Source organism: Dama dama, chromosome 12, assembly GCF_033118175.1.
Source record: "Dama dama isolate Ldn47 chromosome 12, ASM3311817v1, whole genome shotgun sequence".
Lineage (NCBI taxonomy): Eukaryota > Metazoa > Chordata > Mammalia > Artiodactyla > Cervidae > Dama > Dama dama.
In genome coordinates this window covers 40,912,663-40,929,106 of record NC_083692.1, presented here as the reverse complement: position 1 = coordinate 40,929,106, position 16,444 = coordinate 40,912,663, and the positions used below count along the sequence as shown (strand labels likewise).

Sequence of the window (16,444 nt, the reverse complement as noted above, 5' to 3'; positions counted from 1 at the left end):
CAAAATCAGTGTTCTCTTCCAAGCGGAGCCTTTGCTCCTCCCCAGTGAAAACACGGTTAATGCAAATACTTCAAATGCATGAGAGAATTCCAAATGGCAAGAACAGCAAATTCGATTTTATACGAAGAATGTTGGCATGCGTGCAAATGGTACTTTTTTCATTTTCAAATTACCTCCCCTCGCCATGTGTATGTACTGTGATTCTGCGCATTCCTCACCGCACTTCATATTTTTCCGACATCTGGGGAAGATAGTGTTCTTTTACATTTTAGTAAAAGGGACGTTGCCGGTTATTAAATATACCATGGGCCCTAGGATAGCTAGAGTAATTTTCTTATTTCATACTTAAACTCAGAGCCTCTAACAGAGTTCTTGTTCATGTTAGAAAGGCTTATTGCTCCTTAGAGCATGTATTCAACACATAGGTTGACATTTTAATGTTAAAAAATATTTTTTTCCTAAACTGGGGACAACTTAGAGACCACGAGTAAAGTTATAACCCTGAGTACAGGCTTGCTAAATTCTCCTCACCAGGCTTTCTGTTCCTGTGGCCAAGCTGGCAAGCATCCCTTACTCTGCCTGCTATGTGGGGGACTGGAAACGGGGTGGCAGCTATTCCTAGCCTTCCTAAAGAGAGAGTCATTTTGGGGCTTTGGTTCAGGCCCTGGGCTTCTGGAGGCCATCAAGGATCAGGTGTGGGGAGGAGGCAGGATGTGGAAAAAGAGAAGGGAGCCCGTAGCAGATGACCTGTGGTGCTAGGGGTAGCTGCCTGCTCATCGCCACTGTCTCCCACCTGTGGTGCATGCCTAAGGATGCCTGTCCGCTTCTGTGGCATCTTCCCTTCTCTTCCATTCAGAGCTGGTTACTCTACCCAAGTGCTTCTTTGATATGTATCTCTGCTGAAGCAGCAGCCCTTGACCAGAAACCAGAGGCGTGGCCACCCATGACCACCATGTCAACCTAGATCTTGTTACACCCTTGAGATTGAAAACCTACAGCTGTACCCGTGGAAGGCGGCTCACTGTCAGGGCAGCGTTAGGCTGATACAGAGGTTACAAAGTGCTCCAGCTTTTGGTTTCCGTTTCATAGGATATCCATCTTCAGGGTGAATGTTTAATCCAGGGTCAGCTGCTTCCCAGCACACTCCTAGCTCTCAGACTCAGAAAAGGAAGGTTGATTTAGCACATGCCTCGGCCAGACTGCAGTTGGAATGGATTCCAGAAGTGATTCAGGGAGGATCTGTGTGTCTGCTCTCCCCCAGCATGCATAGGATCAGATGTTAGGCATCTGAGGCATCAGGGAAACACTTGTCTGAGACACCTTTTGGCTTCTCCAGCTACAGAAGCTACCCTCTGTGTTTCTGTACACTCTTTATGAAGAGCAGGGCAGGCCTGGTGGGTAAGGTGGTGCTGGATCCTGGGCCCCTGGTAACCCATGGTGGGCATACTCTGCTCCTGTATGAGACACACACCCCATATTAGAGAGGCCCACTGACTGCCCACAATCCTGAGGTTTTCCCACCACAGAGCACACACCTCGGAGGCCTAGGTTGGTGTATTTGTCGCCCCCTAGTGGGAACTTTGGCTGAGCCAACTTCTGCATGAAACCCCAGCACTGGTGCTGAAAGCTGAATTTCACCTGCGTTACTGGCTGCTCCCTATACTGGATTTAGACTGAATTAGACTGCCTCATAGGAGCAGGGGAAGACAATATGTGTTTTGCTCCATTGATATCGCCTGGACTGTGCAGTATATTCTGCGGTGCCCTAAAGCTGAACTGAATTATGTAGCTGGTAACATTTTAAAAAGATAAGCAAGCAACTCCCCGAGCATAGGCAAAGCTCTGGAGCACACAACAGCCACTTTATTCTTTTCTTTGATAGCGAGCATTTGGTTATTTTCAGTGGTTTTATGTGTAATCTTTATGTTAAGTTTCCTTGATTTGACTGCCATGGGGCAGAAATTTAAGCAGGAGCTTCTGCAGCCCTGTAGCTCAAAGCACTGTTCGTGGACCAGTGCACCAGCATCACTTGGGAGCTTATGGGAAGCACAGACTCTCGAGCCACTCCCCTGGCACGCTGAGTTGGAATCCGTCTTTCAATAAAATCTCCAGTGATTCAGACACACATCAAAGTTTGAGATGCCCTGCTCTGCAGGCTCTACAACAAAAACAACCTGACTGATTCCCCAAACCTCCTGCACTTTGAGCAAATACAAGACTTCCTAGGATATTAGTCTCTACCCTTATCAAATCTGGCCCTTGAGGCTGAGATTCACAACTTTTTCTAGAGATTAACGCTGTAGATGGTCATAAATCCAGTATTTGTATTTATGAAAAATATTTGTAAAGCAGGGAAATTAGAAAAGCTTTCCATCTTCCAACGTTTGTTCAATAGAACCAATCAAAATAAGAAAATATAAGTCCGTGTTGTGTGAGAGCCTTCATTTGCCTTTGTTACCAAGTCCAAGCTCAACCTGCTTGCCGAACAATAGGCAAATAATCAGGAGATGAGGTGTTGAGGCAAGAAATAGGAACTTTGTTTGGAAAGCCTGGCATCAGAGAAGATGGCAGACTAGAGTTTATAGAGTACCATTTCATCAGGGTCTGGATGCCAGTTTCTTTTATAGAATAGAGGGAGGGAGGAGGTGAGGAAGTAAAGTAAAAAGGCCATACATCTTGCAAAATGGTTTGGCCAGAACTGGGGAGAGGATGTGTCAATTTGTTTTTTCCTGCAGTCCTTCACAGGTGGGCAGGGTCAGGGTATTTCCCTGTGAACTGAACAAAGGCACTTTAGTTTAACATTCAGGCAGAGGGGCAGGATTCCCTGAGGCAGACCACCATGTCTGCTTGTAGCTATAGACTGATTATAGTAACAAGAGCAAAGAAAAAGTTTCACGAGACAGGTCCAATGTAAAGTCAGATTTTGTTCTTGCCTCTTGCCTGTTGACACTGGATTCTGCTCTCCTTGTAATTCAGTTCTCTCCTGCTCGTAGACATTGACGAGTGTCAGAACGGCCCAGTGTGCCAGCGAAACGCAGAGTGCATCAACACCGCGGGCAGCTACCGCTGTGATTGCAAGCCCGGCTACCGATTCACCTCCACGGGGCAGTGCAATGGTAAGTCCCCAGCTGCAGGCGCCTACCTGATGGGCCAGCCCCAACCGGCTGCAGATCCCTGGATTTCTTTGGGATGGTTAAGATGCAGATTTCTGTGTTCTAGTAAGTAAACTGGGAAATAGGAAAATTGTTGAAATGCTTTAACACTTGGCTTTTTTCCTCTTTAGAGAGGTCATTTTTCCAAATTTGCCCCCGTGCTGCCCTGCTGCAAACACCCACTCCCACAAGTGCACAGAGACACACACACACATACACACACTCCCTAACTGGTGCTATGTGCTCTGGTTAGTCACTCAGTCATGTTCGACTGTTTGCCACCCCACGGACTGTAGTCCACTAGACTCCTCTGTCAATGGGGATTCTCCAGGCAAGAATGCTGGACTGGGTTGCCATGCCCTCCTCCAGGGGATCTTCCCAGGAATCGAACCAGGGTCTCCTGCATTGCAGGCAGATTCTTTATCAACTGAGCTACCAGGGAAGCCTCGCTACCTGGTATTCAGGACCAAATACTTTTACCTACTCCCCCTTGAGTGGGTGAGGTTTTCACCATCCTAGCCACATATACCAACTCTAGACAGCAAAGCTCTCCTGAGCTGGGCCGGGTTAACCTGCACAAACCAAGCCAAAAGAACTGACAGTATTATCTTTTTTCCTTAACATCTTATAGAACTGAGGGCAGCAAACTGGAACAGCCTTTTATTTGCGACGTCACCTACAGTAAAATGAGAAACTATTAGAGGTTAAATTTTTCCGGTATTCACCTTTGTCAGGGACATGGTAGAAATGAGAAGGATGAGTATGTCACCAGCATACATTGACAGTGAAGTTATCCCTCGTGGCTCAGCAGTAAAGAACCCGCCTGCCAGTACAGGAGATGTGGGTTTGATCCCCGAGTCAGGAAGATCCCCTGGAGGAGGAAATGATAACCCACTCCATCATTCTTGCCTGGGAAATCCCATGGACAGAGGAGCCTGGTGGGCTACAATTCATGGGGTCACAAGGAGTGGGACACAACTTATCGACTAAACAACAACAGCAAAAGTTATTAAACATCTGATGGTATTTTGTAGCCAGTGGTATCAAAATGAAAACACTGGTGTTTCAACCCAGCAGCAAAGGAACACCTCAGAATGATTTTCATGTGAGTTTTTCAGTATTATAAACCATTATATATTTAGCAAAGGGGTCAGGAGGAATCTGTTGTTTTGCCTGTAGTCCATTTCACAAGGAGTTTCCTGGATAGTTTATGCATTTGTGAATGAAACAACACCAAGGAACGTGGTCAGATTTTCCTTGGATTTCCTTGTGCACCAGTGATTAAGTGGTAGGAAGTACACTGCTCTCCATAGGGCATTTTGCATTGTTTTATGAGACTTTGGTGGGAAGAGGGTGTAATACCAGAACAAAATACTTTGAGAATCAAGGCTTGTTTTTGCATTTAAAGGAACATGTGCAAGTGTTTAGCTTTTTGTCAACAGAGCAGTTGTAATCCACATATTAACAACAACAACAACAACAAAAAAAAAACAGGACAGGAAAAGTGAGGACGTCTCTGATAGGAGTCACAATACCCTCATGAAATTTGGCATTCATACCACTTCCGTGCATTTTGCTCTTAATTTATACTTGTTTGGAACTGGGTAAAATAATTCCGATCAAAATAAGGAATTGCTGATAATCTGGAACGTGTCGTTTCACACCATTTCACGTTAGGTGAGATGTGGGAAGAACTGTTGTAAGCATCAAGATGAGATAGCCAACCAGGGCCTGGCTGGGGCTTACGTCCTGTCAAATTTTTTTGTAGAGTACTAACATAAACACGCTGGATAAAGCTCATCCAGCGTTAATCAGCAGTAAGCACCGTGAGGGGGAGCTGTTTGTAGCCCAAGCTTTGTGTCCCTCGTTCAATGAAAGCCTTACAAGAAAGGCGATGTACTTGAGTTTGAGTTTTGCAGTTGTTCAGCCTCTAGGGCTGAAGACTTCACTCTGGAAATGTCTTCACTTACATCCTACTTTTATTTTTTATAATTATCACTTTTTAATCTTTTTCTAAATCTTTTTGACCACACCATGCGACCTGTGGAATATGTTTCCCAACCAGGGATCAAACCCATGGCCTCTGCAGTGGAAAGCACAAGAGTCTTAACCACTGGACCTCCAGGGAGGGCCCACATCTTACTGATAAAATCTCTTAAAATGTCTTTAAAAACTATCCTATACATGGCATTTTTCAGACGTAAAATATTCCTTTCTTCCCGTGTTTAAGATGAAAAGAACTAAAATTTCCTTATCACAGTAAGGTTTTTATTTGAACTTGTCAGTACCTCATTTCACCAGCTGGCCATCATACCCGTGTTTCTGAGACCTGAGAGAACAGGTAGGTGTCTAAGCCAAGGATGCTAGTCTGACCTCAGGAGCTGAGTAGTTAGAGCATAGGCAGCCACTTCTGAAATGCCTTGTCCAACTAAAAACATCTTCTTCCCAGCTATTTCCATATGGTTTCCTCTCTCTCTGCTGACTGTGTGGGTGTTTCCCCCCAATACTCTGTTTAAATCTCCTACCTCAACCTCAGACATACTCTTCTGGGAATTTAAATCCTGATTCTTGTTGAAACCTCAAGACAAAGTGAACTTCATAATCAAGTTCTCTAGAATTGTAACTTTCTATTTTGCCAACAGAACTGCAAAGTAATCCATATTAAAAATCCATTTAAAAAATCCATTTTTAAAAAAAATCATCATGAAATAGGCAGTATAGAAGGATCCTTTTCTAGAAAGATTCTTAATGCTCTCCATTCCCTGTGGGCCCCAGAGATGAGACAGACCTGATCCTTGCATTCGCCCAGACTCAGTATTACCTGAGGGTACCTAAGCCCCCAAGACACCATTCCTCAAAATCAACTCTCTTCACTGAGTTTGGTAGTGGAAATCAGTGTCCGCTGCCTATCCCAGGGAGCAGTTTGCTCATTTGAAATTCATTTTTATCCAAATGTGAATAATCATCATCTGTTCTTGGGCTTCTCTGGTAGCTCAGATGGTTAAGACTCTGCCTGCAATGCAGGAGACCTGGGTTCAATCCCTGGGTCAGGAAGATCCCTTGGAGAAGGAAATGGCTACCACTGCAGTATTCTTGCCTGGAGAGTTCCATGGACAGAGGAGCCAGGCAGGCTATAGTCCATAGGATTGCAAAGAGTTGGACATGACTGAAGCAACTTAGCACACACATCATCTGTTCACTAGCATTTCTGCATAGACCAGCTGTAGCTCCTTAGATGCTCTACCCTAGTTTCCCCTTTTCATGATACACCCATCCCCCACCTGAGATTTCTGAAGGACATGGTGATTCATCGACTCTAGATGTTTTGTGTACTTGGAAGGAAGTAGTTGTATAAATGGCAGCCTGAGCACATGAAATGGAGGGAGTATATTCTGTCCTGGCGTGGGCACAAGTGTCCTGGGCAGCAAAAGGTACCCATTCCCTTTTTCTGTCTTCTCAGTAGCCGGGGCGGGCAAACAGCAAGCTTGAATTATTCAGCTGAGAGCCAGGTTCCAAGCTACTCTCTGGCATCTGCACCCACGGCAGCATTCTGCCATTTGCTTTCTTTTGTGACAACAGGAAAATCAGTGCTCCTCGAGTTACATTTTCGCTAAACATGGAATCTTGAGAGCTTTAAAAAATTAGAGACATAAGTAGGCATGCAATTATGTCATTTGTGAATTCATGCAACATGTTTGGCCCCTGAGATAATTAGATTTCAGGAGAGCAAGAAGTATTAACTTGACAGTAAATGTAACTTAGGGCCCAGGGAGTGGCAGAAGCAAGATGAGAGGGCTTCCTTTTGAAAGAATATGGATTTAAAAAAAAGAAAGAAAGAAACATCATTAGGATTGTCAGGTGCTGAAAGGAGTCCTATGTAGACAGGAAGGCTTGGTTAAGATGGAACAAAAGGTTATAGGAGTGAGACAAAATAATGGGGTGAAACTGGAGCAAGAGACCATGCAGGCTGTCCATCATGAAAACCTAGCTTAGCAATGGGATTTGTTTAAATTTCCAGAGGAAGCCATGAAGCTTCCATGATTTGAGACACCAAATCTTGACTAGACAAAATACTTCAATTAATTCCATAGTCTAGGATACTGTGTAGGCAGATAATCAAATGGATTATCTCCCAGCTTGCATTTCTATTCCCCGTTCTATGTCTAAGTTTGCTCATCTTTCAGAAGATTTTTTGGATGCTGCCCCTGTTTTTCATTGCTTGTGTATTGTTAATATGCTCTGAATGTGCCTAGTAAATGAGAGTAAGTTTTAACCAATTTTGAGTCAAAAATAAATATTGAATATAATGTCAGCCTCAGTTTTACTGGCTTAGTTTAGAACTAGGATTAATCCTGAGGCCAATACCTAGAAGTAAGGTATTTGATTTGAAAAAGAAAAAATGATTTGATTTGGCCTTCCAAGTTTCCACTTAAGATGCTTTTTATTTATAGATCGCAATGAATGTCAAGAAATCCCCAATATATGCAGCCACGGACAGTGTATTGACACAGTTGGAAGCTTTTATTGCCTCTGCCACACTGGTTTTAAAACAAACGCTGATCAAACCATGTGTTTGGGTGAGTATGTGGCTATCGTTTCATTTTTTCACATCCTATTGAAAAATTCATGTGTATCTGAATATATTTAAAAGCTAACACTAATTGTTTTGTTATTTATAAAATACAGAAGCAGGTGTGCCGCATTAATATCCTTTGACATTTAATCTTTGGGAATCTGAACATCATAAACCTCTTTCTTGATATTCATTTGACTGTCAGTTCAGAAAAACTTTTGATAAAGGGATAAATGGAGAAAGATATTAAGACAAAAAATTACTTTTATTAATGGTAATAGCCTACTGTTCCTTTATAATATTTACGTGAATTTGCCTCACTGGAACAGAGTGCAGCTTTTGAGTGGCTGAGTGTGAGCATTTTTTGAGAAGTGTCTGTATATATAGAACTGTTTTATATATATATATATAAGGATATAGCAGGTCCTTAAAGGCAAATTTACAAATCATTTTCCTAGGGGAAAAGAGCTCAAGATTTTAAATCTCTTCCTCAGTTTCAGTACTGAATCAGAATGTTGATTTAGACTAAACTTCAAATATGCAATCAATCGATTTCTCTCCTTTCCTCCTTTCTTTTTCTATTTTAAAGCAACATCCATTAAGTCTTTTGGGGCCTACATGAACATGAATCAGGAAAAAGAACAGTCAATAATGTTTAAAGTGCTTGCCTTTGGATGTAATTAGATTCATCCATTAGGGAACATTCTCATAAAGTTTTGTCATCTTCAGAGCAGATAACAAGTTTTAAGTTAAAGATTATAATCAGTCCCACGAATCACTGGAGAGATAACTCGGTGTATTCATGAAGCCCTGTCCAACTTTCATTCTCCCTCTCCCATCTGAGTTATCTGTAATCCCCACCAAAAGAACCTGCCCAACCAAAGAACTTCACTTGCGTGGCTAAAAATGAATGACGGCAGAAGTTCTTGATTGCTGGAAGGGTGACTCATTTGGAGGCAGTCTTCACACATGCAGTCTCCAGACACACACATTCTGCTTAGCTATAGCATCCTGATTTACAATCATAGATAATTCATCCAAAGTTTGAAGGCAAAGGAAATCCTAACTCTAAACACTACCTTTTACTGACCTGAGGTGTTACCTTCCACTCCTTCCCCATCCCTTTGTCCTGGCCCTCCACATTCTGCCTGTCGATATCGAAAACCAGGAATATCAGTGGTTTTCATCTTAATTTCTTATGTCCTCTTTAGTAAAATATACTCCTACTAGAAAGATAATAACTGCTGTCACAAGATGCAAAGACATCATAAGGCGCCAAAATAGCTTTACAGGATAGTCAAAGTGAAAAGTTGTAGACCAACCAAAAGACAACTCGTGCTGCTAGAGAAGAGCTAAATTGAGTGCCATCACATTGGGATAATTTAGAAGAGAGATAAGTCACTATTTTGCGGGAGTGGTCGTGGGTTTTTAGGGGCAGACTGGGAAAGAAACAGACGTCTTCCAGGTGAGTTAGAAAGCTAATTTATTTTGTTGCTGATTTTGGGGTAATATCAGGTGACTCACTGCTTTTTGGTAAACTGGAGTGAGAATCTTAAAGGCTGAAGTTTGCCAGAGGTGGCAGCGAATCAAGACCCAGATGCGCACAGAAGTTTCCATTTCCAAGTGAAAATATTTGAGAAAAGTGGCAAGGGTGGAGAATTCTAGAAGTAAATAGAATAAAATAGTTCTTGTCCAGTTCTCATGTCCTTAGCTTGCCTCCTTTCACATGCCAACCAAGGAAAGGATTTTCTCCCAAGGCTTAGAACCTCGCCTTTTGCTAGTTTCTCCCAGGGAGCTGCCACTGCGGGAACTCACACTGACATCAAATCTAGAAATTCTCAGCCGATGCAAAACACTTTGTGAGCTCTAAAATGCCTTTTAACCCCAGGTGACCATATTCCCCCTTCTTCTGTTCATAATTATGTTTTTCCTTTGTTCCTTTCCTTTTTCCTTTTCCTTCGTTCCTGCTAGACATAAATGAGTGTGAAAGAGATGCCTGTGGGAATGGCACTTGCCGCAACACGATTGGTTCCTTCAACTGCCGCTGCAATCACGGTTTCATCCTTTCCCACAACAATGACTGCATAGGTATGTGTGCAAAACAGCCAACCACCAGAGGAAGGCAATTTCATGTGTGTCTTTGTAATTAGCATCATCTCCAGCATGCCGGCTATCCTTTTTAATATATACCATTTTAAATGTGACAATTGGTTAAGAGTTATATGCTAATTAAGTAACTAATAATCAGTAATGTGCTAATTAAGTGTCAAATACAGTTAGGACATCTATGACTTTTATTAAAATACTCATTAGCTATAATTTTTATGTCTACTATGCTACAAATTAAATACATTTCAAAGTAAATTCAATATATTTTAAAACATATAAAAATGATCCTTTGTAAAGAAATTACATAATTCAGGAGCAGTGTGGACCTACTTGTCTAGGTGTTTCACTGTAGCCTCTCTTCAAAGAAGCAAATTATTGAAGCTATAAAATTCTTCCTATAAAATATGCTATACTATACACAAGCAAGGGTGAGGAACCAAATTTTGTTTTGTGCAAGAGGCCACTTTTATATACTTCTGATTATAAGAATAGTTATTAATACTCTCAGCTGTATTGTGTATTAGTAATTCAGTTTTAACCTTTAAAACTGATGAGCAAAGTGAAACTCAGATAAAATCCTAACAAATTATCAATTGAATTAGTAGAATTATTTCATCTTTAAAGTTTTGATAGGTAAATAAAGCCAGGTCTGTTGTTATAAACTAGATCAGAAAAGAATCTCTTAAGTTTGAGCCAGCAAAGGCCACTGAAATTCAGAATAAGCATTTTTCCCCTTAAAGGTTTTGGTCATTAATGGGATTATGACATTTTTCTTTGGAATATATCAAAGGATGTTTTCCTTGGCAGATGTTGATGAATGTGCAACTGGAAATGGGAACCTTTGCAGAAACGGCCAATGCATCAATACAGTGGGGTCCTTCCAGTGTCAGTGCAATGAAGGCTATGAGGTGGCTCCAGATGGGAGGACCTGTGTGGGTGAGTGCTGCTGAGACCACGCCAGGAATCACGCAGTCTGTATCACAGTTCTTCCTTCAGAAGCCTGGAGGGAAAAGATCAGAATAGAATTACCCTAATGCTGCCTGTAGGTGTATATGGTATATGTAGTACTTTTCCCCTTTACCTTTTAAGTTTCTGTACTTACAGAAAACAGTTACAATATTACAACATTCAGTGTGACAGTTGAATTATCCTATAAACAACTGTAATTCCCTTTCTTTTTTTCTTCCACATAGCTTTGTAGTAAGCTCTTCTATAAGCTGCTAGGTGCCCTCAAAAATCTTCACAGCCATTCACTTTTTAAATGCTGTACTTTTCTGGAAATATTTAATTTTCTGTACATCAAATAAAGTATGGCTGTTACTTTGCACACTTCCAAAAGCTGATAAAGCTGATTTTTATTGAGGTGTTAATTTTTTTCATGGTGGAGTTTTGGGGCTTTAAATTTATATATTAGATTTGATTCCAGTGTCTTTGAATTTTAATTGCTTGATGGAAATCATGCCAGTGGGAAACCTTTTCTTCTTTTTCCCTTTTCTTTGCAGATATCAATGAATGTCTCCTAGATCCCAGAAAATGTGCCCCGGGCACCTGTCAAAACTTGGATGGGTCCTACAGATGTATTTGTCCACCTGGATACAGTCTCCAGAATGACAAGTGTGAAGGTAAGAGGGCTACCAGTGGTTGGAAATGAGCAGTATTGGTTACCTCATTGACATTATCAGAGTCAAATTTTTGAGATGGTGTAATGGTGTCTTCATTTTGCAATACTTTATCAGACAAATCCAAGGGTAGGGGGTGACTTATGGGCTCATAATTAGATGGTGAGACAAGAACATCTAGTTCTCGGGCTAATCTCTGATGAAGCTGTTTTGCTCTGTGTACTTGGGTGGTTGCATGCTCTGACCCTTTTCCAGTGTGTTTTTATGCAGCTTATAAAAAGTCCTGAACTACCTGTTTTTAAGTGCCAGTGGGTTGCAACTAAAAATAGCTTCCTGAGTCCAGTTAAAATCTTTAAGTGATCACATTCAAGGTTGGATGAATGTGGCTATGTAATTTGTCATTGTTGTTTTGACTTGTAGAGTGGTAGAAATATATAACTACAAATAAATTCTCAGCAAGTTTTATAGTACTGCATTCCTCAATACATGTATCATTGCATTAAATGAAAGACATTAATTGTCAGAAATTCATGAATAAATAGGATGAAAAGAACTTTTAAGTCACCTAGTCCATGCTCCCACCTTTAAACAAATCTGTGTCTAATCCCTAATGAGTAAGAATTGTCCACTTTTAATATAATCAATGAGAAATGTTTATTATATATCTAATTTAAATCTCAAAGGATAACATTCTAAGTGAAAACATCAAAATTAGACCTAAATACAAATTACTGTGTCATTTTTCTTCTATTAGAGGTCAGCATTAGTCCCTCCATGACTAATGCAAAATTACCCCTAAATGAACAGAATGAAAATATATAGATAAAATGATTTTCAGAATAGTCAATAAATGTGTTCATTCTAAATCTTTGTCCCTACCCTTATGAAGCTGGCACCTACAGTTTGATTTCTACCATAGGAGAATCATAACAACAAAAACAAGGAAAAAAAGGAAACATCTGAGCATTTTTACAAAAGTTGACTTTTAAGAAAAGATTGGACATGGGGGTGGAGGGAATGTAGGGATGGAGTAATTCAGTCATCATCAGCCTTGTTAGTTCACATTTGTTCAGATTTGTTAGTTAATAAACCACAGGAAGCATGATGCAGTTATAAATGTGACATAACATGAAATGATGAAGAGGCTGGTTTTACACTGTACAGAAAGATAATCACTTTGCACTGCACATTTCTAGAATATCTATTGTGTGGTATTTACAAAACTAAGTCAAGATAACAAAGTTAATTTCTTAACTTCCCTTTACTTGGACCTCATGGGAATAAAGTTGTGTAATGCAAATACATTTTGATGTGGGTAGAACTTGTACAAATCTGAAGATAAAGAGTCCCAAGATATAAGAGATAATCTCTTTTGTTGGAAAAAAATACTTCCATTAAAATAGCATGGCTGAGAATCAAGACTTACCTCTTTTTCACTACAAATCCCTGCTGAAAGTCAGGGGAAAAAGATGGGTAAGCCTCTTGGAAAGAGTGGTCATACTTTTTCCATAAGTAGGGTCATCATATACTTGGCTCACCAAATGAAGACAGTTTTGACCGGCACTCACTAATCATGAGTCCAGGTCAACAGGCATAAACTAGGACTCTCTCAGGCAAACTAGGGCATACTCAAGCCATTCAGGATGCAGACCATCCTTAATTACCCCTTTATAGTAGATAAGGTATACTAATATGCTCAAGGAAACATGCCATAATTATGTGTCAATCTCGTATTATCTAGACCATAAAAAAAAAAAAAAAAAAAACTATAGTCTTTACATGGAAGATATCTTTGTGTCTTCAGAAAAATCAAACTGCAAATGAGAGATAGGAGCCTCATTTCCTGTGATGTCTTTAGTTTGTATTGCATTAGGATTATTTTCACAAACATTAGTGTCCTTGTAAAAGTCACAGTTTTAGGTTGATAGCATAGGCTACTGGGGAAAACACTGTGGATGGATGGAGAGGAACAAATTTGCTTTAAAGGCCTAGATTTCTCGCTGAGTAACTCATTGTTAAAATAATTAGAATTTCAGAGCATCTGTTTACTTTTTAGTGAAGTCAGACTCTAGAGTTTCTTGCTCCTTCCCAGTTGAGGGTAGTACGAGATTACTGCAACTTTTCTAATTATCTAATAAACTCAATCTGGGTAAAAGATGTTTCTCACTGCATCCCAAAGAAGGCACTTGCAGAGTCCATTTTTATGATAAGAACCATCAAAACTAGTTTTTTAAAAGTCATCACAACCTAAAGTCCACTCCCAGCATTGTGATACAGGAAAAATCTTCATTATTGGAAGAATTTTGAAACTCAGTTAGGCTTTGTGCTTTTACATTGTGCATTTAATATCTGACAGTGTCTCCATTGTGTTTTGACTTTGTTTGACACATGTACTTTTTTTTAGATATTGATGAATGTGTTGAAGAGCCAGAAATCTGTGCCTTGGGCACGTGCAGTAACACTGAAGGCAGCTTCAAATGTCTGTGTCCAGACGGGTTCTCCTTGTCCTCCACGGGAAGAAGGTGCCAAGGTAAGTGCTTTTGACTTTTGGCTTTAGACTTTCATTACTCTGTGTTTATTTGTTGTGGTTTTATTTTTTTTAAACATGGCAAAGCTTTGATTCTCTGTAAAAGAGAAGATGGAGTGTTTTCATTCACCCAGAGGTCTAATGATTACCATATGTCAGAAAGTTCATTTTTACTTTTGAGGTTAAAAACTCATCCATCATATTATGGTTGCTTGTACAACAACTGTCCTGGCACTTTAAACCTGCCTCTCCCCCTGAGAACACAGATGCTGACAGGTCAGTCAGCAGGGGATCAGCCATGAGCCACTGAACACGGGAAAGCCTGGGGGAAGTTCATTTACAAGTTCTCTGCCTCAGAAGAGGTAACCTGTGTAAATGTGAGCCAAAACCTAGACTTTCAGACAGAAAAATGCAGACTAACTCATGTGCTCCCAGGATATAGTGCCCATCTCTTACATCACAAGTTTTCTAAGAAAACAGAAAAATAAATGTGAACTGACCAGGATTCTTGCTGGCCCATAGTCTGTTTTCAGGAATAACATTTGTGAACTTCAAAAAAAGTCAAAAGGGGAGCCTGAACTTATGCATGACAGCGTTTATTATGTCTCAGAAAACTACTTGCTGCTAAGTCACTTCAGTCGTGTCCAACTCTGTGCGACCCCATAGATGGCAGCCTACCAGGCTCCGCCGTCCCTGGGATTCTCCAGGCAAGAACACTGGAGTGGGTGGCCATTTCCTTCTCCAGTGCATGAAAGTGAAAAGTGAAAGTGAAGTTGCTCAGTCCTGTCTGACTCTTAGCGACCCCATGGACTGCAGCCTACCAGGCTCCTCTGTCCGTGGGATTTTTCAGGCAAGAGTACTGGAGTGGGGTGCCATTGCCTTCTCCGAGCGCTTAGTTTTTACTAAAGAAGGCAATTGTATATGTCTGTCTACTTATACACACTAGTTTAATGAATTCAGGATCAAAAAAAAAAAACCACATGCAAACACACATATCTACCCCACAACCCCTACCCCATTCCAGTGGGTTTTTTGTTGTTGTTTTATTGTTCAGGATTTTTTCTTGGTTGTTTTGTATTACTTTCGTATTACCAAGTAAAAGGCAATGGATGTTATTTAAGATTCCAAAAACTGGGCTTTAGGGATCACAGCCTTATCATTTATAGCCTAGGGCAAGTCATTTATAGCCTAGGGCAAGTCATTTAATCTTTTGGAGGCTCAATTTTCTTCTTTTTAAACAATAAGAATACCTACCCAAAGCGTCTTATTGAATACATGACAAAGCTTTGTTCATTTCTGAGTCTTTCATAGACTCTTACTGTTATTCGAATTGATTAACCTTTTACTTTTCAACTGGTCATCTTGTCATGTAATATTTAGGGATGTGAAGGGGGAGCATTGAGAATTCTCTGTTGGTTTGATCTTGTAGGTAGCTATCAGAGCCCCATGTGGATTTCTGGGTTGTGGGTGGAGCAGTGCTTGATGCAAGCAGATATTCTGTCTCTTTGGTGCAGACCAGCCAGATAAATTCTAGCTCTTGCTCCTTTGTTTTTGTGTGCCTTTGGCTTGGCCGGAGTTTGGAAGGAAAGTAGTGAGAAACCAGGTGTGAATCTGCCGATGTGGCAGGCCAGAGGAAATTCAGAGGCTATTAATTCAATTTGCACTGGCCTGTCACTGAGCAAGCTAACGCTGCAGGAAGACTCAGCCCAGCTGTGAGCAGGCCTGCCACAAGCTCAGCTCCAAGAGGCAGAGCCAGGATTGAGGAATGCGAGCAGGCAAAGTGACTTTTGTAACTCTGATGAAATTTCAAAGGTCATTAAGGGTGCTTCACAGATGGACTGGTAAACAAGCATCCGAGCAAGCCCTCGTTAAAGGATGCTGGTGCATACAAACTCTTTCGCAGTGCCTGGCACCTTTGATTAAAACACCAATTCTAGAGAGTGACCACAAAAGCCAATGTAAATCTCCCACAGGACACAGATTTTGCTTGAGCCAGGGAATTAAGAGCTGTGTTTTTATTATAAGATGGCAAATTAGGAGTCAAGCTTCTATTGCCCATAAAATTAGAAAATTCCATAGAAGAGAACCATGGATAATGTTTTTGAAGGAACAAATGGGATCTAGGACTCAGGTGAACAAACTCGCACCTGAAGGCCACAGAGGTAAGTGAGCCAGCCCTGCAACAAAGTTCCGTGAAGGCAGTTTGTCACTTTGGCTCACTCTAAACTTCATACCTAGATTTTTTTCTGGGGTGAGGTGATACAGTGGTGCTGGGGAGGTGGGCTGGGGTATGGAACAGGGTCAGTAATAAAAGGAAAAGAGAATGAGAACAGACCAATATTAGAACATGCATGTATCCAGGTTTAAAAGATACATTTCAAGCTAGAAGACAGAGGAAAGAACTGAGTTTTGATATGCTTGTTGAGATTTTTTTTTTGAGTAGTCATTAAATTATATCTTAAGA

General features: G+C 40.8%; 1 protein-coding gene across 1 annotated transcript in view; it reads left to right on the top strand.

The window, feature by feature from the left end:
- The window catches only part of FBN1 (fibrillin 1), a 258,201-nt gene that overhangs the window by 202,260 nt on the left and 39,497 nt on the right, over positions 1-16,444 (top strand). Inside the window, exons 44-49 of the mRNA XM_061157087.1 lie at positions 2,994-3,116; positions 7,604-7,729; positions 9,697-9,813; positions 10,642-10,770; positions 11,337-11,456; positions 13,858-13,983. Of these exons, the coding sequence (XP_061013070.1) occupies positions 2,994-3,116; positions 7,604-7,729; positions 9,697-9,813; positions 10,642-10,770; positions 11,337-11,456; positions 13,858-13,983 (741 nt within the window). The remainder of the gene's footprint in view (positions 1-2,993; positions 3,117-7,603; positions 7,730-9,696; positions 9,814-10,641; positions 10,771-11,336; positions 11,457-13,857; positions 13,984-16,444) is intronic.